The 25,092-nt window shown below is 34.4% G+C and overlaps 1 protein-coding gene across 2 annotated transcripts in view; it reads right to left on the reverse strand.

Moving 5' to 3' along the window:
• The window catches only part of side (sidestep), a 216,749-nt gene that overhangs the window by 12,163 nt on the left and 179,494 nt on the right, over positions 1-25,092 (reverse strand). For both annotated transcript variants that reach the window (XM_036361143.2, XM_036361140.2), the window contains exon 16: positions 6,525-6,733. In XM_036361143.2, coding sequence (XP_036217036.2) covers positions 6,525-6,733 — 209 coding nt within the window. The remainder of the gene's footprint in view (positions 1-6,524; positions 6,734-25,092) is intronic.

The raw sequence follows: 25,092 nt of genomic DNA on the forward strand, positions 1-25,092 counted from the left end.
ATTACTACCGAAATCCTGCGGCTTTTTTTATGCCATCGAACCAATAACTTGGAATGCTTTGGGTAGCTACTGGCCCTGCACGTTCTTCTAGTATACATATGCCATGCATTTGAAGCCCAAAACAACCATAATTTTATTCATTTAATATGTCTTGCTTTGTGCCTGAAAAAGTATTTTTGCGGGAAATTCTTTTTCAATGCTTTAATATAAAGAACCCCTCAGTCGAAAATCATCATATTTCGGTGGAAGTCATGGTGAACATGCTTTAGCTGAGTGAAAGTGCCAAAAGCGGTTTGCACAATTTAAAAGTGATGATTTTGGTGGCAAAAAAAGTTTGAAGACTGAGGGACTGAAATATTTACTCCATTAAAACTTGTTGGTCAACACAAGAAGAGCGCACAGAACTTTGGGAAACACTCGAGCAGCCATTTCCAAATGTAGCTTGATACATTCATAAAAACAAGGACATTCGGTGCCACCTAATTGAAGACAAGAGACGGTGAAAGGTTATGAAAAATTTACCCATTGCGACAAACCAGCAAGAAATGATTTCCGAAACCTGGCCACCCAGCCAAATAAACGGCTAAGTCGGATATCTTTGACGCCAAGATAATGATCTGTATTTGTTTGGATCACAAGTAGATGATGTATTATAAGCTGCTAAAATCAAATGGAACCATTAATGCTAAACACTACCGACAACAACTCATTAAAGCGTAGTGAGCGATTTCCGAATGACGTCCGGAAATTGGGACAAATACGAGACAATAATTTTCCATTATGACATTGCTCAACTTCATGTTGCAAGATCGGTTAAAAACTATTTGAAAAACAACGACTGGTATGTCTTGCCCAGATCTTGTCCCCTCTGACTATCATCGGCACAGAGCATCCAAACTTGACATGATTCATGCTTGATCTCGCGAAACCGCCGCAGTTCGTTTGCGATGGAAGCCACAAATTGCCAGAAAGTTGGGAAAATGTTATAACCTCAGATGCGCAATACTTTAATAATTCTATTCTATCGTACATGTTTTTTTTTTAATTAACTTAAAAATTTTGAATATAGTTACTAGGGTGGAGCGAATTTTTTTTTGCTTAGCCTGAGGGTAAAATTTGTAGATTAAAAAAAATGTTCGCTTCACCCTAATAGTTACAGACAATAGGGGCTATTAGAAAACGATATACCAGATATACCATTTTACTATTTTCCAAGACCCAAAATACAGAGAAAATTTAATTTAAGACCTTTTATTTTAGAGACGAAAAAGAGAAAGAAAAAATAGTGCCGTTTTAGATTCATTTGTGAAGAGGCCGTGTTATTTATCTAAAAGGTTAGGCCAGTTTATAGCTCTAAAAAATAGGAAAATATTAGATAGGAGCGATAGTCTCTGTGTACCATCGTTACCTGAAAAGTACTGCTTTGGAAAAAAGTCTGAAGTTTTACGCGCTGAAGCGGATTGACCTGAACACTTCGACACTTCAGCGAACTGTACATTTTGTCACTATTCTACCAATGGTATAATGTGTTTAAAAACCTAAGGAGTACTTTAAAACCAAAATAACGATTTTGTGAAAATTCAAGACCCACGTAACCCTTTAAGTAGTGTTGAGAAAATAATGGTATCTGCATGATAATAAATTTTCATCAAACTTAGATTTGGTATCGTTTTTAGGAAGAGAAGATATTTTGAATTGTCATATTGGTCTTCTTGTACCTTTTTTGTTTGACAACGAATGATTGGTAATGAAAAAAATTTACAACTTATAACGCTCAAATAATGCTCTCTCATGACTCTCTTAGAACAAGTGACTCTTATTTGAATTGGTAATACTTTAAATTAAGAGCTCTGATATTGCTACAAATCTTCAAACTACGACATGTATTTAGTGTATAAAAGCATTGAAACGCATAAAATAGGAAAAATGCCGCATTGCAACCACCACGGAGGAGGGGGTGGCGCAGCGGTTTGTTGTACCTCAATTTGTGCAATTGGCAACAGCCCTTAAATACAAACAGAGGTAAATTTATTGAAACTGCATGTGTAGGCACAAACAACTACACATACATCTGTGTAAGTGTGTATGGCTTTGTGCGGTGGATTTATTGGCGTACACATGTGGCACTAACGGAAATGTTGCACGTAAAGTTTATTTAGTTGTCGGTTTGGTGGACACCATTGTTGATGCTTTCAACTTCATCATGTTGACATCAAATAACAAATTGTAAACTTTCTTGTTATTGTTGTTGCTGTTGTTGTTATTGTAATAGAGCGTTGCTAGTGCCGGCCATTCAGGGTTGTTCTCGTAGCTCAGGGCATCAGTGGCGTACGCGCTGTGTTGTTGCTGTATATTGCATATATTTTTTTTTTAATAGTTTTTCATTGTTTCGTATAACTGTTTTTTGCCGGTGTTCCCTTTGTTGTATTGCAAATGTATTTTTCGTGTTTTCGCCATGATGCAGGCCACAAACTGTTGAGTGAAACAACGACAACAACAACTGCAACAATCAACAGCAGTGGCCACAAGTGCGTTGCAATGTTCGTTATTTATTACACGCACACATACACAGTAATATGCATAAGCGAATATTTATATGCATAAGCTCCATGCACACAACCAAACACATATACAAATCCATACATACAGACGCATACATAGCCAGCAATTATTGCAAAAGACTGAATGGCTGACTAACAATAAATGAAATTCAAACAATGCCGCGCACAATAAACACAAGCGCTTCGGCGGTAAAATCGTCGGTTCCAATCGTGCATGTCCTCGAGTGTTGCATAATTGAAATTTTAACTTCAATTTCCAATGGTCGATGGAGCGGCATAAAAGTTTTGCGCGTCTGTCCGCTTTGAGCCAACATTTGGGCTTAAGTGCCGCAGATTCTGAGGTTTGTACGACCATCGATTCACCGGAAGTAATGTCTTTGTAGAGCAACGAAAAAATTGATAAATCGAAGTAAATAAAAATTAAGTTATTAAAAATAAAGACAAGAGAGGATAAAATATTTCGCAGAGAAGCGAGCGAATGAGTGTTTGTATTTGCGAAACGATATTTTTCGGTCGCCTAACATCAGCTGAATTCGGATTGAAATACTAAGCAACACCCAGCCAAGCACTAGTTGGTGACAGATATTGCACTGTCTCTGAGCTTGATATCCTTGCTTGTCTGTATAAACTTGAAAATGAATTAATATTGTAGCTACCTAGTGGAAAATTAAAAAAAATCTTTTTATTTTATTTTATTTATTTCTTTTGTTTTTTGGTTAAGTTATTCTTTTAAATAACACACTAAAATTTTGAATCGATATTTCGAATATTTTTTTAGTTACAGGCTTCTAAAGTGTAGCCGCTTTGTTCAATCAGATTTTCTTTAAACCCGTTTTTCTCAGAATTAAATTTTTCGAATGGGCTGCACTGATTACTTGGAGTCAAATGGGTTAATGGAGTCAAAATCACTGTCAAATATGATCAAAACTAGAATTTTGCGAGCCAAAAACCACCAAACGGAGAAGGCTTGAATCATATCAGCAGTGAAGGACTGTTTTAGCGCCATCGGAGATCGAGTGTAACTCGAAAAGTATTCAGTTTTTTCTTTAAAAATTTCATTGTATTTTAGGAATTTAAATTGGTATAAAATGTAGCCTTAAACATTTTTTTATGCCGAAAAATCGTATTTTTTTAAGTCGTCACACTATGTGTGTCCCATAAACGATTTGAATGTTAGGAAAGAGGAAGGTTTAGAGAGTACAACAAAGAAACTTGTTTGTAGTCCTTTGTGTAGAACTGTAGGGCATATAAAAAAATATTCAAACGAATAATCCGATAGATGGCGCTGGTTTCAAAATATCGCACAAATCCGCAAAAGAAAGACATTAATGCACGATTCTCATTCGGTCAATTCGTGAACAGGTAGGAAAACAATTCGTGAGTATGAAAAGAATTGTCATTAAGTCAGAGAGCGTGTGCTTGCTGATGGAGTTTATGTCAATGTAAGAATTTTTAAAATTACATATTTTTGAAAGAAAAGAAATTGTAATTTGCAAATGGTAGATGTTGCTATATAAAATACCGTTAAATAGCTTTAGTATTTCAACGTGGAGTTATAAGAGAAGAAATCGATAGTTTGCAAATATTTTCGCAATTGGTTTGAAGTTGATCCAGTAAACAGTTTCATAGCTATGAGCATATATGTAAAAATTTTACGTTTAAACATGTTTTTTTTGAACGCTGTTTTCTCACAAATGGGTGGACTAATCGACTTGACATTTTCACCCTCCTACCACCTTGAACTTCTTTTATGGTATATATTATATTTGTCAGGTAATGTTCGAAGGATTCATAATAATTTCGATTATTAAAAATTTTTTAGGTCTTGGCTATGAAATAATTTTAAGCAGAAAAATTATCTTCACTGCAGGCAACTTTTTATAGTGTAAGCAGTGGTTATAAAAAAAATTAATTAAAATATTGCAAAAAAAAAAAAAATAAACAAACAGTCTTAATAAAAAATCAAATACGAGTACATTTATAGGGTGCAAATTGTCCATATATATTTTTCTTAAGCTACACACCATAATTTTTAAACTCTTAGTATGACTAGGCAAGTAATCTAAGTACTACATTACACAGAATGTTACAAATTTGATAAAGATATTTATACATGTAATTTGATTTTAATATATATATACAATTGCTTTCGAAGTATTTACACAAGCAATAGAAAATTTATAAAAAACTTGAATAAAATAAATTGAAGTTTAAAATAGAAAAATACAAACAAATGCTTAATAATTAAGTTTTCACATGCCAGCAGAGTAAAAAAAAATTACAACAATTATAAAAAAATCTTTTTTGAAGTTAGAATTATATAACTACAAAAATAGCTGAAATGCATGAAAATTTATTATAACTTAAAATATTTTGTGTTTAGTAAATAAATTTTTACAATTTTGATATTTTTTTATTTATTCGAAGTTTGGATATAGGTATAGGTATAGCCATATTTCAGTGGCAAGTTGCAAAAAAACAGCATAAGTTCATTTCGGTCAAGTTCGGTATTTGGACTTCTAGTTAAAATCTGTGATTATGCTTTTAATAAAATTTATTTTTGTTTTGAAGTTTACTTCTTTAAAGCAATGTGTAAAATAAAATACAGTAGAAAGTCGTGAATAAGTCGTTCGGAATATTTAAAATCGATTGATCGATCTAGCTTAAAGCAATTGAAGCTATTTGAAAATATTAAGTCTTGTTTATGTTCATATTGATCGGTTTTTAAATTTTTAGTAAAACAAAAAAAGTATGTGAAACTGATGCTACAATTTACACAATTAAAAAATGTTGTATTTAAAAATTTTCGGAATTAAAAAAATTTCGATAAGTTCGAAAGTTTTCAAAATTAAAGAATTTTTATATAAAAATTTTCATAATTAAAGAACTTTAAAAATTTTCAAGATTTATGTTAAAAAATTATAAATTATAAACAATAAAAATATAAGTTTTGTTAAAAAATTTTCAAAGTTAAATATATTTTTTCAAATTTAAAATTTTCAAATAATTTTAAAAATTAAAGGTATTTAGATTCAAATATTTTAGATTCAAAAAATGTTTCAAAAACAAAAATTTTAACAGTAAGAAAATGTTATTTAAAGCATTTTTTGAAATCAACACTTTTGTTCCATCGAAATTGGTTGAGCAATAAAATATGTTTTTATAAAAATTCTGTTTCAATTTTATTTGCCAATTTTTAGTTAAGTTAAAGTTGGTTCGCTTAAATAAGTGCATAAAATGCTTGCTGCAACTTCTGTGGTTTTTTATGTTGAATTCTCAGCAAATTTGTTGTTGCAAATGAAGTTATAGAATAATTGAATGATTTCGAATCTAGTAAATCAGTGTCTTTACATGTCACAATCTACAACTACTTACTCGTAATAAAATTCTAATGCAACCGCTTCGAAACATTGAATAGCAAATACGAACACAAATACAAATAGAAAACACACAGAAATGTGTAGAGCAAAGTGAAAGCGGAAGGAAGTTAGCGCAAAATATCGAATTGAATAAGTTTTTTACAAAGGTACATATGTACATACAATAAACAAAATCATATACATTTACATAGACATGAATATATATATATATACACAAAAACAAATAGAAAATAGTAGAAGCAACTTTATTAATTTTTTATTTTACTTTTGCACACACAAATACAAACAAGCGACGAAAAAAGACAGATGGGGAGTGGTAAGAGAAAAGTTGTAGAAGCACTTAAAGCAAATAAAATAGAGAGATTGAAGGAAAATGTGCAAAGTAGTGGAAAAGTTTGAACTAAATCTACTACAACTACAACTAAAACAAAGATTTGCAAACTAAATGTAATAGTAAATACAACACACACACATATACATACTAATACATATTTATCAAATAGAGAGAGAGAGAGAGTAGAGTATACAACTAATTTTGCAGATTATAGTTTATTAAGTATAGATTTAGGTATTTTTCTCGTACCATTGAGGCTGGGTTGTGCGTACTGTATGAAACCCTCGGAGATGTAATGGTGTTGAGTGCCCGTTGTGCTGGCGCTGCAGCGCGGCCCCAGCGTCGAGGGCAGCACGCGTGCGGCACGTATGTCGGCGGAGCGTGTACTGGCCAGCGCCTCTTCGTCATTCAGCGCGTCCTCCTCAATGTACATGGACGGCACATCACTGCGGGCAGGTCTAAAAATACAACAAAAAAAAAATATATATATTATATATATATTAGTTTAGAGATAGGCAACGTATTTTATTACATCACGAAAAATTTTTTGTGAGAGCATAAATTTCATATTTCAGCTTAAAGTTAATAAAGTTTGAAAGCGAAATTTAGGTGGAATTAATTGCTGTATTTTGACATAAAAACGTTTAATTTCGATTATTTTTCGAAACTTGCTCTATTATTCGGCCTCCAAACTTTTTACCACCAATCATTTTTTATGATCGTTAGCCCATTTCTTCAGTTATATAAAGTCGTAAATGAGGGAGTAATACGCCGCCGAGTAAATTTCATTGCATTTTAAAGCAGAATGCCATTAAATAAATATTTATAGCAATTTGTTTTCTTTGACTTTAGAACCTTCTGCTGATACTCACTTCTCGTAACCATTAGCACAGTTCTTAAGGTACCTACTGGCAAAGAGTTGCAAGGATGGCGTAAAAAATTCGTCATCTAATCAGTTTTGTCTCTCTGACCACTCACGAGCCACCTCTGAGAGTTGACCTTTTCCAAAAACATCTTTTTCAGCAACAACAAATATAGAACCAGTTTAAAATACCTTAAAAAAATCATGTTATCGTGAGAGATGTTATATGAGAGAGAACATGGATTTAACATATGAACAGTAATATTTCACTTCGATCCCCTTCAGCCAGATAAGCCCGCTAATAAGACTAAGCATTCTGCTAAAATGTAAGTTTGAATCCATGGTGAATTGTCTATCGTAACAAAACTCGTCTGACACATAAGCGCTTGGGTTTGGTGAGACCCAATAGCGTGTATAGATAAGCCCACGGTCTCAGTGCTTTGTTTCAGAATTGAGATTTGCATGCATCTGCATTTTTCATGTGTTTGAGTAAATGGAGTTAATTTAACTAACTGTCATTTTCCCTATATCAGTAATCCCATTCGAGTTCTGTCATCATTCAAATAGAATTAACTTGAAAAAATTTTAACTTCGGTTGCACCGATGCTATAATATCCTTCGCAAATACAAAAGATTTGTTACAAAAACTTTTTAGATTGTTTTGATGGCAGCTGTATGCTATAGTTATCTGATCTGAACAATTTTTGGCAAATTGCATTATTGCCGCAGAGAATAGTATATGCCAAATTTCCTGAATATATCTCGTCAAATTAAAAGCACTTGATTCTGATCGTTCAGTTTGTATGGCAGCTGCAAGCTATAGTGGTCTGATTTTGGTGGCTCAGACATATGAGCAGCTACTTGGGAAGGAAAGAACGTATGCAAGATTTCAGATCGATATCTCAAAAAATGAAGAGCTAATGCGCATATATAGAGACAGACGGAGAGATAGTCGGACATCGCTAAATCGAATAAGCTCGTCACGCTGATCATTTAGATATATAATTTATAGGGTCTCCGGCGTTTCCTTCTTGGTGTTACTAACATCATGTTAAATTTAATATACCCTATTGAGGGTATAAAAATCGTGTACTTATAGTTAAGTTGTTATTATCAACTGTAATGAGATTATACCCGTCTCGCTTAAATTGCATACGTATAGTAGATTTGCGGTTATATTTAGCAAACTTTTAGGCTACAATTTCAAAAAAATAAGTACATTTTTTTTGGTTTTTTGTAAATTGTTAACTACAGTTACAACTGTATATCACACCTGATTTTTTTTATTATATATTGATATCATAAAATATATCTTTGCTTTGGAGAAAAACTAAAATTATTCTGTAGAAACTTGAATTAAACGTTGAATTTTGTAATTTGATGAAAACCGTTGCTAAAAAACGCAGCAAAGTTATGAAGTTTAAATTTCAGTTATAAAACTACCATACAAGTTCTGCACTATCACTGTTAAAATAATAAATGCAACGCAGTGGCTTTATTTGTGAAACTTTGGCAACTCAATCGACAAACAATGTACATAGTCGATTTTTAAGTTCGGTTTCGTTTTTAGTTATGTTGTTATTGCCATTGTATAATGTAACCGAAAACAATGCGCAATAATATCTTAAATAAAGCAGAAATATTTGTATAAATTACTTGGGCATTTATGACCGCATCGTTAAAATGAAATAAAAATTTAACAAACAAACAAAGGCAAGAGCAAAACGGTAGTGCAAACAACGCAATATTCATATTTTTAGATACGCATGCGGTTAAAAGCAAAAATGTATCATATATTGGAAAAATGCGTGTGTGTGCGATTCCCGGTTCATTGATAGCGGCGCATTGTGATTTAAATTCATTGATTGTTCCACCAGCAATCTCGTTTTTTGTTATTACATTTTTTTACGCGTTAAGTTTTATTTATTTCCTCTTTCGGAATTATTTAAATTCTTTGTTATTATTGTTGAAGGCGCAGCCACTTGAAAAATATTGCATACTTTTGTGCGCATGACGCCCGTTGGAAAGGCAACTAGAGAATTTTCGATGTAGGTTTGACAATTAATACGCTAGTTTAAAGAAAATTTCTTTTTGAGTCGTTAAAATTTTTAAAAATAGGTTGTTTAAATATTAGTAAACTGTTTAAAAAACATAAATGAATATTGAAAAATATAGTGAGTTTACTGACTCACTCTATTAGGCCCAATTGTGTGTTCGTAGAGTTTATAAAAGGTGTCTTAAAATCAAGGGAAATATATTTTATCCTTAGACTCATCACAAACGAGATACATTGCTAGAAGATCTAAAGGCTCTACGAAATATTCGTCAAAAATGGTGACTTCACAAAAAATCTAAGTTATAGGCGTGTTATAAAATTTGCTACTTTTGAACTTCATCCAAACAAAAAATACGTATTATTCAAAGAATCTTTTCATAACAAAATTCAGCAATAATTTGAAACTAATTTTTATTTTATTTTAAATACTTCGCCAAAACTTTTTATTTAATTATCATATTTCACAAGTCTCATCAAAAAAAAAAAATTTAAAAAAAAATTATTTTATAGTCCACTCAAAATTTCCTAACTAGAATTTGTACATTTTTGAAAACCGCACACTTTATTACAAGCGTCGAAATACGTTGCGGAAATCGAAACGAAAAACAATAACAAGAAAACCAACTGCGGTGGACGGTTAATGCAATAAAAACGTTGCTGCATGCCATAAACAATAGAATGAATGAAAAGACAAAAGCGACAATAAAAACAACAAAAAAAAAAAAGAAAATCAAGCTGACGATTTCCGTTATGTTGCGGCGGTAGCAATCGTCAATAGCGAAACGGGAACCGTGGCATGTCCTGTTTACATTTCGACTATTTCGGTGTGCCGTGACTGCGTACACACGTGTGTTTTTTGTTGCAAAACAACAGTGGCGCTAACACACTGGCATTCACACACACATTTGTGTGACACTGTATAAAATTCATGTGTGTGTGACTGCGTAAACAAACACAATGCAAACATCAATACAATACTCACATCCGACAGTTATTTGAGCTGGAAAAATTATGAAACCACACAAACGAGCAAACAGACAAATTCATTTATAACGGCGAGTAAGCTTAGAGTGGTCTACAGTGCCAGCGACACAAATTTTATCAAATTCTTTAGTAGCTAATATCTAGTATTTCTTAGGCAGTTTTATGCTTAACGTTATTATTCTCGTTTTCTATGTGAAGTTTTTTTATAATGCATAGAAATGCTGTTATGTCTGTCCAAAGTCTTCTCAGGGGCCTTTACAAAAAATTTCAAAATATTAGTTTTAAGGAAAAGGCGCCTAAAAATGAACTGATGGAGCTGTTTGAGCAGGGCGATTACACTTACTTAAAAAATATTTGAAATACTCGATTAACATGTTAGTATGGTGTGTTTAAATGTATAGACTTTCAAAATATGCATAAAATAAAAAATTATTATTATTTTTTTAATCTTACATTTAGTGTTTCCTGAAAATTTTCCAAGCGATCAGAGTTGGTTTACAAAATTTTGTAGTTATTTGTCCATCCTTAAAGCTTTTTCTTTTAAGTACAAATATGTAGCCTTTCAATTTAGTAACTATCAGAAAGATATATTCGATAGCTCTGTTTCCAAGAAATTTTGCCATCTACTGCCTACCGAATCAGGGGAAATCTACTCGTAGATTGTAAAAAGCCAGATCTGTCCTGCGAAACTAGTAGTTCACATAATTCTATGTTAAACGTTCCGCAGGACAATAGACTCTCAATCAATTTATTTATAAATATGCACGATGCATTATGTGGAGAAAAAATTTTATAAGTCAAAGGTTTTTTGTAAAACTAAAAAAAAGAAAGAATCTTACTCAACTGTACATAACACTCTGAAAACCTTAAGGTAGTAATACGGATAAAGTTCAGTCTGAAATGAGCTTGCAAATAGTTGCTTATTGTTGCTTCGAGGTTGCAAATAGCCTTAATGCATTTTTGGCAGTTTATTATACCTACTTTTATAAATTTATAATTTTAACGCGTTTGTAGTTTTTTAGGGATTTACCAGCGATCAAAACTACTATTTGGTCATCAAATTTTTTCAAATTCGTTATACTACTTCTCACACTCTTCAAAAATTATGGAATTGTTTAAAGGAGCACAGCTTTTTATCCTAAGCAACGAATAAAAAATTAATTTCAATGAACATTGGAAATCGCCTCGTTCAGTGTGGTCCAGTCAGTCTTTGATTTCCAAATATTTAGAAAATATGTTGTGTTGTTGTAGTGGCAGAAAAAAACATTATTCAAATATTTTTGGGGTGACCTTTAACCTCAGCCATCTCAGAAGTTCCCCTCATTATATGTTTTGCTGTAACATCAGTTCATAAACTCAACTATTTTTTGTATATGATGGCCTACTTGTAAAACTAGAACATTTGAAGTTTTCTAAATCGATTTTGAATTTCATTTCGATTGATCTTTAAATCTTATACATACATAGTTTTCTGTCACAATCTTCATGACATTAATTTTTTTCATTATTTGTTAAACAGTTTAACAGTTTGGTCTTTAATTCATATTTATGGTGGTATATACGCTAAATTGACGAATACTTAAGTCTGTGACCACCTGGTATTGGCAGATGGATATTATGAGAAGTTTATTTAAAATCCAAAAACATTAGTGAATCGAACTAATCTGCCTAGAGCGTTATCCTAGAAACCATATATTTCTGAATTAATTATATACCACTAACTAGTGATCTTAGTATTTCGTGTGAGTCAAACATTAATTTTAAATACTGTTAACTGGGTTGCCACCACTCTTCGCACACATGATCTGTACATAAGCAAGCACTCATGGTTTAGCAGATACAAACAACATTACACTACACTGTCCACACACATCACAATACTTATGTATGTGTGCATACCTACTCGCTCAACTGTGTTATCATAGCGGCACACAATCAATGCGAGCACGGCGCGTACCCTAGGCAGTCCAATAAAAATGGAAGTGAACATCAATTTAATCAAGAAATTGACTCAATTAATGTAATTGAACGGAGTGCTGGCTACGGCGCTGGACCGAGCGGGCTGAGCAAGCAGGCGCTAGCAACTGAGAGGAGTTTGATGGAAAGCGAATTGTTGGCACTAGCGGGATATCTGGTAAGCGGAATTTGTGTGCAAGCAATATTACAAATTTGTATAAGTGCATAAATGTGTGCGTGTGTAAAGTTTATGTGTAAAATTTTAGACAAATTCGATTGGAGCAACAAAAAATTTCGAAGCAATTTGCATAAAATTATATTTCGACGATTAAGTTTCAAACTAAATTTGCGCAAATGTGGGAAATCTGCATAGACTAACTGTTAATGTATGCACATAAGTAGCTTAGAAACGAAATTTATGCGCGTGTGTATTTTTCTGGAACCTAAGCGGGTCACAAATTTGCACATACTCGAGTGACTGGTAATATAAAATGCAAATACACATTTGTTTGACTCCTTTGAAAGGACTTCTAAGTTTTGCCGCTTATTTGTATTCGAATTTGGTGACCTTTTCGAGCGCTTCGCTGACTCGCGTCGCTGTGGCGCATGTGTGTGTGCCCAATCATAAGCGAGTCACATGGACTTGGCTTCGTCGAAACATGAGGAGTGAGAGAACGCGCACTTATAACGCCACTATTATTGCCAAGTGGATGTACACACTTTAAATAAACCTTAGATGTGTGTGTGTGTATTTGCTGCTCTCGCCCACCAAGTTAAGGGTAAAAGTTCTTGAATGGAATTATGCTATTAGAAACTTTTTATTTGTTTATCAACAATCATAATTTCGGTGTAGTTTGTAGTGCAGTCACACGCTCACACACACACACACACACACACACACACACACACCCAATAAAATGCCACGCTAACGGCAATGTGACAATAAAAGTCAAGCCATTGATGTTGCGATTGCGCTTTTATTTTATTTTCTTCAACTTTTTTTTGTTGTTGGGTATATGATGTCCACCTTCGTTCTGTTGGCTGACAACTTTAAGTGCTCATTGTGGTCGATAGCAGTTTAGAGCCATTTTGGGACACGGCCGGGCAGCGGCTTAGCGCTGAACTCTAACACGGCAAAGATATCCGATTGTACAGGTATAGAAGAATAAACAGAAGTAAAGAAGGCAGTCACAAGAACACGGGTGAATCGGATATTCGGTACACACACAAACATATCTAAGTACATGCTGCTGTAAAAAAATTGTTTTTGTTTTTGTAGCCATTAGTTTTATAGCAGTTTTCTATTTTCCTTACGACTTCGTTGGGCGGTTCAATGGATTATTGAATTGAATGTGCCAATTTATTATTTTTTTCTGGGAGTAAAGTATATTTTTGCCATTAGTGTTACCTTTTTGTCATAACTTATGATTACCGTTAAGGGGTTAAGCGCTTTTGCGGTTGTTTCGAAAGTTTTTTGTTAAAAATATGGCGCGAAGTGGGTTAATTGTAAGCTGTTACATCATTTTTGAGGTTAAGGAGGCGTATCTTTCTATAAATATTATGTATTACATAATCTAATAGTTTAATAGTGATGCCAATGTAGTAACGATAAATTGTATTAACTGCAGATTTAAGTTTATATGAATATTATAATTTTCTTCCATGATACAAAAATATTGCAGACAAGAAAAATTTTTTAATAACGTTCTGTGAAATCATTGAAGCTTTTTTTGTTCGGATGTTGTGTCAATTAGTCGTATTTGCCAATATATATTCAATTCCATTTAGGATGTCAATCAATCTATCTGCTATTCAGACAATAAATAATTTAATGTTAATTCAAAACAATTGATTTGAAACAAGGTTGCTTCATAAAACACAAAAGATTTCTATTATCTGTGGGTATTCGATTAGATAAAAAAGTGCTCTCCCATATTGATTGCCCTCTTCAATAAAAAAATTATTTGGACATATTTTATATGAAAAGAATTCATGTTTAAATTAGACGGATTGTAAAGATAGAATATATAATATATGGTATATTAGGGTGTGTAAACAAGAACGAATATTTTTTTTTGGTTCGTACTCTAAAATACTGGTTGATAGACATCTCTAAGAAAAGCTCTCCAAGTTTCGTTGCATAGATTTTGTAGCTAATTGAATGCTCTACAAAATAGTCCATTATGGTTTTTCTTAAACTTAACAGTTTAAAAGATATAAACGGTTGAAGTTTGTATATTCTGGAGCCAATTTTTTTTTTTAAATTTTCTGTAAAAAATGGGTTAAAATCGGGTAACAGTGTGCCACTAGGATGTTTTAGAGATCGTGAAAAAGTAGTTAAGCAGTTAAGCAATACTCTCCTCCATGTAAAGTTTTTGATTTTTAAGCAGGATTCGGCTCCAGCTCACAAGGTGAAAACTACCCAGCAGTGACTTAAAACAATATTCCTGGTTTTATTGCTGCATATGCTTGGCTGTCTAGAAATCCAGATTTGGATCCCTTGGCCTCGTTAAGAGAAAAAGTGCGTGAGGTTATTGATTAACGGCCGAATCGTTTGAGGGCTTGTGTGATAGCGAGTGGTTTAGCGCAGTAAAGTGCTAATTGCAAGATTTTAAAGCTTAATTCAGGTTTTTAGAGTTGTGGTTTAATATTTTGTTGTTGTTGGTTAATATTTTAAAAGCATATTTGGTAGTAAGGTTGCCACAGTTAAGAAAATTAGAAATAAAACTTTTTTGTCTAAAATCTGGGGTTAAATATGAAGTGAATAATGTTTTAAAATAATTTTTTATTTTTTTGATTAAATCAAATATATAACTACGCTCTGAAGAAACCCAAATTAAATTGAACTATTAATGAGCATCACTTCAGTAGCATTACACAAGATTATTTATGAAAACATTATACCTATAACATTTTTTTGATACATTTGCCGCTTACTAGTCTTTAATAGTGATCATTTAGTCTTTAATACATAAAATAGGGTTGCCATACGCTAAGATGATAACCTTTATAAATTCTTGCCTAAAAGCTTTTACATGAAAAATACACCCGAGCACTTTATGCTATTTATATTTACTTTCACAAGCCGAAAATTATTATTAATGTAATATTGCTAAAATCTAAATATTAAAATCCGTTTGCCAACTACAAAAAGCACACTCATTAACCCGCATCTGGTTGAGTTTGTTTGCAGCAGTACGGTCAACAACAACATATGCACTCGTGCTATTTGCTTTCATATTAATAATACTATTTGTGCAGAACGATATTAAATTTCGCAAGCAGAGTTGCACATTCGACTGATATTTACAAGCAAAATCGATTAAAACTTCATTTGTATCAATAAACCGAATTTTGAAATTTAAAGTACACATGTGTGTGTGTGTGTTTATGCAAATATATTTATTTTCTCACATGTAAATATATTTGCCGTTGAACATCCACATACACACGCAAATATAATAAGCGCTTTGCTTTGGCTTATAAAGTAAAATAAACAAGCGTGTATGTATGTGTGTGTGTTTATGAATATAATTGCATTTATATTTGTATTTGTGTATGTGGGTGTGTTTGTGTAAGTGCAGCTCATTGCTGTAATTAATATGAAATTCAGTCGGTAAATTGCTACCAATTTTATGCCTACGAGAACACACCGAGCCTTTTCCACGCCACTATAGCACTGGCTAGTATGTAAGGGGTTGCTTGTGTATATGTGCGTGTATGTGTGTGTATGCTGCGTCTGTTTGTGCGTGACTACTAAGGCTCACTAACGCATTTTAACAATATTATTATGTATTCACTATGCGCCTTTTACACACACACACATACACGCACACCAGTAAATACCACCACATTTGCAGCATGACAAGGCTCAATACAGGCGCGCCAATAAAAATCGACATCGAAATGAAATTATTGCAATATAATTTCTCGTTTAATTTCATTGCGTTGCGGCAGAGTAGACTCTGTTGCCTTTGTGCCACAGATATTCATGCAGGTCGTAGAAATTAAAGTTCATTGAAGTTCATTAGGTTTGCGCAAATTCCAGCAGCCAATTGCCTTTTGCCTGTGTTATGCCAACTTACACCACGTCGCTCTAACCTCTTTTTCGCTAACCCCACACAATACATACACTGGCACTTTCAGTGTCTATGTATGTATGTGCTTGTGTGTGTGTGTTTGCTTGCTGTGCCAACTTTCACTTGCCGAAACCGCTTGGTCAGCAAAGGCTGCGGCATAGACCGACATGCAGACATTCCGGACATTCCGGGCGAGAATGACTATAATGGCCACAACTTCAACCTGAACATTTTCATTGGCATATCAATAGACGGCAATAAATTTTCTATCGATGTGACCTCACCACTGATTTCGTATACTCGTACGTCGTCCATGGTCTTTGATTTCGATTTGGTTTTGCTTTCGCAACGGATTTTGGCTGTGGCGGGCAACTAACAAACACACACACTTACACATTTACACGCACACACCTAAGCATACATAGAGGCGTATTAACTGCGTACGTGCGCCGAGGCAAGGTGAAGTGATTTCTGCTATAATCAGCGCTTTATTTTCGAGGTGTAGGACTGACGACGGTTGCTGGAGTGCGCTTGCGAGAAATGGCTGACAGAGCGTAAAGCGGAGAGAGAGAGTAAGAGAGGTGTCAGCGTCCGCGTTGAAAATTTTAAGATAAGCGGAGAGTATATACAATGTATGTATGCGAGTGTGTGTGGAATATATCTGTAAGTGAGTATGAATGTGTGTGTGTGTGTGTGTGTGGTCTATGCTAGCGTATGCGTAACCACTATATGAGTATGTGTGTGTATAGGTTTACTTATCCATGATCCAAGATAAATTGTTTTTGTGTGTGCGCATTGCTTTGTCTTATTTGTCAGTGTTTTGTTGCGTGTGTTTGGCTTGTCGGCAGTGTCGAAAAGAAAACGCCAACAAATTTCATCTGTTCAGCTCAATTAATTCGAAATTGAGATTGAGCATCAACGATAAGTGTATCCAATTAGGAAAAACGGGCGCTCGCCACACTAGAATACCGTTAAGAAAGCTCTGTCACTGTGTGCGGTAATAAGTTACGGTACATTTAGGCAAGAACGTACATAAGTTAGCAAACGAAAAGAGCAAGCAACATACAAAAACAACGAGAAAATGCAACAAAAACCAGAACAGAAGCGCAACAAAAACAACAGCAATCGAAATAGAAATGATTTACGGATTTTCTAGATTGAAAGTTTTTGAAGCGGCATCCACTAAATAACAACAACAACAAAATTACACACAGGAACTGACTAGTTGTACGCTGCGCGGGTCCCAAATGGCAAATTACGGAAATCACGAGTCATTGCTTCTGCCGATTGAACACTAAACGAGGGACGAAATATTTATGCTTCGGTTAAACCGCAGCATTTGGCCAAACTAAAAACTGACCTTTTATAAAAATAAAGCAAAAATAAAACAAGCGAAAACGTTAATCTCGGTTGCACCGAAGCTAGAATGCCCTTCACAAATAATGAAGTTTCCGAACAAAAACTTGAATTTGATCGTTCAGTTTATATGACAGCTAAAATATATGATGGTCCGATCTAGAAAACATCTGCAGATATTGTATCATTGTCTTAAACAATAATCTCGCTAAATTTGGTGAATATAGTCGTAAATAAAAAAGTTTTTCATACAAGAACTTAATTTGAACTTTCAGTTTGTATGGCTGCTATATGCTATAGTCGTACGATATCGGCTGTTCCGCCAAACTGTGGGCCCAGTTTGTGTATATACAGACGAACAGACGTACTTAAAACGTTAAGTCAATTCATCTCGTCATGCTCATCATATACAGTCAAACCTGGTTAAGAGAGAGTCCAAGGGACCATGATTTTTTTCTCGCTTATAAAGATTTCTCACTAAAACGACAACACATTGATTTTTCGTTTAGACATTATAAGTTGTTGTAAGCGCTGTACTATTCGTTGCAAATTATATCTATGAACTGCAGTGAGCATGACAAATAAGTTAATACAGTTAAATATTATTTCTTTGAATTTAAAGAAAACAACATAGTTCCTGATTCCTGAAAAAAAATAATGAGTCATACATAGGAAAATTGTCGCTTATAGAGTTAAAGACAAAAGAGGCTCTTAGTTATAGAGTTTAGAATGAGAAAAACGACTGTCACTTATGGAGTTTTTGTTTCTCACTCATAGAGGTTTTTGAGAGGTCAAAGTTCGGCACCTGAGAAGTATTCTTACTTATAGAGTTTTTTCGCTTACCCAGTTCTCTCTTACTCAGGTTTGACTGTACATATGTACATATTTCATGGGGTTTCCGACAACTCCTTTTGGGTGTTACAAAATTCGTCGCAAACTTAATATACCCTGCACAGGTTGAAAAGGCAACTTAAAAGAAAAAGCACTAAAAAAATAGAAGAAATTCTGCATCTGTGCGTGAGTATATCAATAAATAAACCAAAATGTGTAAAAAACATTACTTTTAATTCAACTCGCATTGAACGCCGAAAATCTCACTGCTTTAAGTTACACAACAACAAAACAAACAAGTAAGAAAGGGATAAGTTCGGGTGTAACCGAATATTTCATACTCTTGCTACTTGCAAGGATCAAAGCTGAAACACCGTCAGATGTTGACAAAACTTTATATTAAACTGTTCTCAGTTTCATTCCTATAACTTCATTGATGTTTTCTTTTCTTATCATCATTCTTGGAAAATTTAACGCTTGTGGCAAATTTATTCAGTAAGTTATCACACTTTCAGTGGTTTTCAACATAACCGTTATATGGCGAGTAGGCGTGGTTATCAACAGATTTTATACATTTTCACATAGTTTGAGGAGGTGGTAAAGCGAATTTGATTAATTTATTTTAAGCGGTTTGGAGATATGTACATTAAATCATTTAATCCACAAGCACTGGCTACCCGAAATATCGATTAGATTAGATTCTGCCATCTGCAATACGTGTCAAGGAGCATGTGTACTAAGTTTCATTAAGATATTTAAGTTTTTACTCAAGTTACCTTTACCTTATATCTCGATTACTTTTAGGTGATAAAAATAACCGTTAGGTAAACAAAACTATTATACCCCGTAATAACATGTTGCAAGAGCATAAAAAGTAAAAGTTTGTTGCCACAAAAACTTCATATGTCATTTATTGCCGCAGCTCAGGCAACTTGTACACCCAAATATTGTGAGCATGCTTTCCTCGGAAAGGGCTAGTTCTACAATGCGAAAACTTTCATCATTAAAGAGAATTGATAACGTTTTACGCGATGGCGAAGAAAGGCACCTTTTTCGCTCGTTTAGATGCACGTTTCTCGTATTGTTGTTATGGTTGCAGGGGTGTATGTGCATGTGTATGTGTGTCTACCTTTGTGATTGAAGATAATCAGCGTCAATTAAAAAGTTGGCAAATATATTGAGGCCCAATCGCTCACGAGTCAAGTGGAATGGGACCAATTCGGCGCACGTGCTAGTGCTTTTACCCAATAACTACTTCATATGCAATTAAATCGAGGAAAATTTGGCGCTTCTGTAAGTGGAAGCAGGATTTTGCTTGGATGAATTGTTTTTGGAAAGTGGTAAAATGTTCGATTTATTTTGTCAGTTAATGTTGTGTGGATATATTAGCAAGTGCAAATTTAAGTCAGAGTCCGGTTTACACATTTGAGTAATCTGATGTCGATCAGTAGTTCAATTTTATGCTGATGTAAACAATTCGCAGGAATCTTAAGGTTTTGTCTGATAGAGATGGAAAGAGAGAGAGAGAGTTAGCTTTAATACAATCACCTCGATAATATTGGCTGAGATATGTCAAGAAACATTTATTTGCGATGAACTTTTTAATGGGATTTTATTTTTGCGAATATTTACCTATGGCCTTGAATATAGGTCCTTGAACTGACCATATAATATATTAGTTATTCTAGAAAGCATTAAGAAACATACCTGGGTTCATTTATTAATATATTTTAATTTAATTCCCGACACTTGGCACTTGGTCTTATAAAGCATATTAATTCCTCTCGCCTAAGAAAATTTTCTTTAATAAATACACTATAGGCGCGAATAAAGGAGAAAAATCCTACCTTTATTCGCGCCTATAGTGTATTTATTAGAGAAAATGTTCTTAGGCGGGAGGAATTAATAATGTAAGGACTAAATAAAAATTTTATATAGTATCGAATTTTATATAGCTCGTTCGATTGGATTACATTTCACAAACAGTAGATGTTCCATCTACTAATACCTTTAAAACTTAAGTGAGTTGCAGACCTATCTCACTGGTTTAAGGCAGGAATCGTCTCGTAAAGTAGGTTTTTTTAACAATACAGAGAGCGAAAAAGAATATCTTATATAATTCTAACTCAATAACGTGCTATTGATAAAGCTTGGCCTACATTTAGGAGCAAAATGTTGAGTTAATTTATCGAAGACATAAACCAGTTAAGAAACAAATCAAGGATCTCGTTTATGTGAACATTGGTGTAACTATGTGTAATAATTGATAATTAATAATAGCAGTATAAATATCTGCATATAATTTCATAACCTATAAACGAGATTCATAAATAAAATGTATGAAATGTTGAAGACTCGGAATGGAAAACAAGAAACAAAGACTTTCCGATTAATATACATTTCATAAGTGCATACTAATCGCTCTGTGATGCGTTGTACAACAGACTAATTTTATAGAAAACGACTTTTATATAATTTTATATTTAAGCGGTGCGAAATTTTGAAAAATAAAAATTTTTACAATTCTATAGGTATACCTTTCAAAATATGATACTCAAATTTAAAATAATAATAATTTTTAAATATTTGCTGATTTAAAAGCTTCTTAAAAGGAGCCGCTCTGTTTCATCAGCTCTGTGAGTTTTTCTTCAAATGCAACTTTCTCATAGCTACTTTTTTCTAAAATTTGCTTGAGCGATTACTCAGAGACAAATAATCCGATCAATTCTCCAAGTTTTTAAATAGTTCTTCATACAATAACTTTTCAGTTTTTTTGATCTGATCAAAACCTAATTTGTGCAAGCTAAAAACTACCAATTTTTGAGTAAATTTTATAATCTTTTGACCTTAGATCATTGAGCTCTTTAAATTATGAAAAAATTCACTTAAATTCGATGTGAATGTGCGAAACTTCATTTTTGCAGAATACTTTCACAGAATACTTTCAAAACTTTCATAACAAATAGAACGAAAAGCTGTGCCAAATATAAAAATACAATAGCAATTAAATCTTCGGAATTGATGAGCTGACTACGTTAATATCTCTATGATCTCTTTCTATATATAATATAAACATCTATTTTAGATTGAAAAACGAAAGAAATGTCAACTCAATATAAACTGTTGAAATTATTGATCTATTTTTATAGACGTAAAGCAGCGTCTTCCAAATTTAACTCAGTTTTACTTAAACAAAATAATTCTAACTGTATTTATAATGAGCAGAAATTTCGTTACCCAAAAAAAGGCAGAGAGGAGAAGAGGTTTGCAAAACTGTCATCTGCAGAGTGCTTGCCTTTAGCCAGTGCGTTTTGACCTACTCTCACCAACATACACACACACACACATACACATACAATTCAACTGCGTTTCTTTACAACTTGTTAAGCCTCGCCTTTGTCTCTACCTCATTAGAGTGCTGTATTGTCCGCTTTGCTTTCAAATTACTGTGCTCCTCTCGCATGTCAGGCGCTGCCATTTTGCATTTTATCTTTCATACATTCACCCTTCATCAACATCATCAGTCGGCTTTCTTCTGGGGCTTCTGCTTTGTGTGCTGCATGTGCTGTGATTAGCTTAATTTAAAGTTAATTTTAGCTAAAACAAGGTGTTGTTGTACCTGCTAGGCTGCTGCACTACAAAGCAAAATAAACAACGAGTGACTGGAGTGCGCTCCGCTGCGCTCGCCCCTTGAAGAGAGCGCGTGTGCTGCGTCATTGGGGCAGCACCAACACACCTGCCGCATGTTGTCGCACGGATAATATGTAGCGCTTGCAACACCCAAGCGATGCTGTGACTCCCAGTGTAGCTGTCTGCTGACCGCCCTAGTAAGATTTCTATCTAAATTGATGCGTTTTTCCATGCTTTTGATGAGTCCAATTAAATTAATTACCGGGCATTAGATAATCCAGTGGATATGCGCCAGCAGAGTGCCAGACACAGCAGTGCATAGCACCTACTGTTTGTATGTATGTATGTATGCTTAAAGCTATGCGGCGTTAGTTCTAATCAAAAGGTGGCTCAGACGTCTCGCATTACACACAAAGTTGCCCCTAGTTCTCGTTTGTTCCGATACTTTTTTGTTTCGCTGCATTTGCGTGACGACCGGGGGCAGAAAGGGGTGTGAGCGCATAAATGGCAGACTTGACAGTAATTTTTTTCACCATTTTGCCGTTACACACGCACAAACAGCGCTACACCAGCTTGCGTTGGTTTGTGCGCCAGGAAGTATGCAGCGTTGTGCATGGCGTTCGAGTAACAAAGTTGCGGCGCTACGATAAGCAATTTTGTATTGATGTAGATTGATTAAGTTAATTGAAATTCAGACAAAGCCATTCAGTAGCTGAAATACCAGAGTAAACTGCTTAATTGATGCAGTAGCAAAAAAAAGCAGAGAAAAAGCAGTGAGAAAGCGAAAAAAGAACTCCTGAGTGTTTGCATCAAAAAGTAATTACCCATTTAATGACTTGCTCACGCTACGCTGAAACAGCGCTATTGAGCGAGAAAGAGAAGTGTTGTTGTGGTTATGTGCCCTGGGTTCCCGTGAATTTTACTTTATATACCATACATATGTCGATATATGTGTATTAAGCTCTAGGCAATCTACTCTTTAATAGTTGTAGTTTCTAAACTATTTAAGCTTGCTTTTTGATTTTTATAAAACATATAAGCGAATTCTGAGGTTTTTAGAAAACCGTATACTTTTATATTTTTAATATATTGTAGGTATGTTAATTAGTTAAATGTGCTCTCAATAAGGAATAGTTTAACGGACGACTTCTGCAAATGTGTATAGAAGAGGGTGAGATGGAATGATCTAGGAAATTTCGCTTCTGCGAGCTAGCCTGAGATTGAAGTATCACGATAGATACACTTTTAGAGACCCTAGCTAAGTAGCTGAGATTGATACTAACTTCCTTAAAAAATGTGTGGTAAACTCAAAATGCTTTGTGAATTTATGAGGACTTGGTGAACCCTTTTTAGAAGTTTTTATCTATCACAAAAGACCAAAGATCACAAAGGTACATGTGAGATCCAGCGCTACCTTTGGCATAAGTATCAACCCTGCAACCACTAATATGTGTGTTGTAACAGAAAACTCACTGAAGGGCTATAGTCTACGTTAGTTAGAAGATAGCACTTACAAGTACACTCTTACTCTCTCACTTTTGTGAACTTGATGGATAGAGATTGAGTTTTAATTACTTCTCGCCATTCAGCATGCATTCAGCTTTCGAAAGATTGATGTCTTTCTTGGGAACTTTGCTTGTGAGGTCCACTAAGTGCCATATATAGGACAAGACAAGCATGTCTTGAAGGCGAAATGCTCCCAAATTGCAAATTAGATTAACTAGCTTTAAAGAAAAATATAATAAATGGCAAACATGAAGCTTCAACTTACTGTAAACCAGTTTTCAGACCGATTTACAATTTGTGGTTTGCAAGGAAGGTAGCACTATTTGCAACACGACACAATAGTTCTTAGTAAAAAGAAGAAAAAGATTCTATACATACGTATACATACAACGTCATTAACATTTAAGTAAATTTTTTTAAAGCATTCTACATTTAATAAATATTTTTTTTTTTTAGAATTTATAATTAGTTAACTTTCATTAGAACTAACTTAAAACTGCTTGCTTGTACATAAATAATGAAATAAACTTACTATTACTTACAATACTCAAGCTTATTTGCTTAGCACGCTTACCAAACCGGTACTCCGTGACGTATAAGTAACTTGAAAAGCGCAACTTTGTATTATAATACATTCACACAGAAACACACACACACATACAATTGCATGCAGCAATAACTTAGAAAAGGTATAGTAATAAATAAAGAGACAGAAAATCAGTGGTTGCCACTTATTTGAATGGCCATGGCCTGGCTTGCCCCGCACTTTGCGTGCAACGTTGGCAAACCATACATTTTCTGATTAAATAATTTTTACATAAATTGTATGCAAATGGCAACTGCTTTTAAGACTTTGGTTGCCGCATAACTGGTAATTAGCGTTTACACATTTACACATAGAAAAATAATTGTAAAGCGAGTGCAACCAGACTGCGCCGCGCGCGTGTTGTTCTCATTTGCATCTCGAACTCAGTCTGTTTGACCACTGAGTAAACTATGCCTGCTTGTCGACTGGGCGCGGTGCAGTTGCGGTGCAGGTGGGGCGCGCTTAATTTCATTCACCTTTTTTGTTTGCACTCAGATGAAAGCAAAGCTCCTAAATAAACGGTGTAAAAGAACTTGCAATAAAGCTTACGCTTGCACAATAACAAATGCAACAACAAGCAGGCCATGCACACACCGCATTATTTATTTCCCTGCTCCCGTGTTGGACGAGATGAAAGGGGGCCAGGGGGGACTTGGTGTTAGTTGCGTGGTGCCATTTGGTGCGTAATGCGAAGCGGTTGCGTAAGTTTTGTGTGAATTTGCGTTTCCGCGTGGAGTTCAGAGCTCAACCGCTCGAGTTGGTGGGTCGGTAAGCGGCGGAAATGCCTGGATTCTTTTAATGTAAAGTTTCGCGCTTAAGTGAATGCTACTAATTACTTGGAGTTGAGAAGTTTGTTGACGGCACGCAGACAGACAACCGGCCCCAGCGTCTGCGTGAGTTTGTGTTCGCGGTGTAGAGGACTAAAGTGGCGTCAGAAGTTGCAGTTTGCCATTGGTAAGCTGCGGTAAATG

Source organism: Bactrocera oleae, chromosome 2 (genome assembly GCF_042242935.1).
Source record: "Bactrocera oleae isolate idBacOlea1 chromosome 2, idBacOlea1, whole genome shotgun sequence".
Classification (NCBI taxonomy): domain Eukaryota; kingdom Metazoa; phylum Arthropoda; class Insecta; order Diptera; family Tephritidae; genus Bactrocera; species Bactrocera oleae.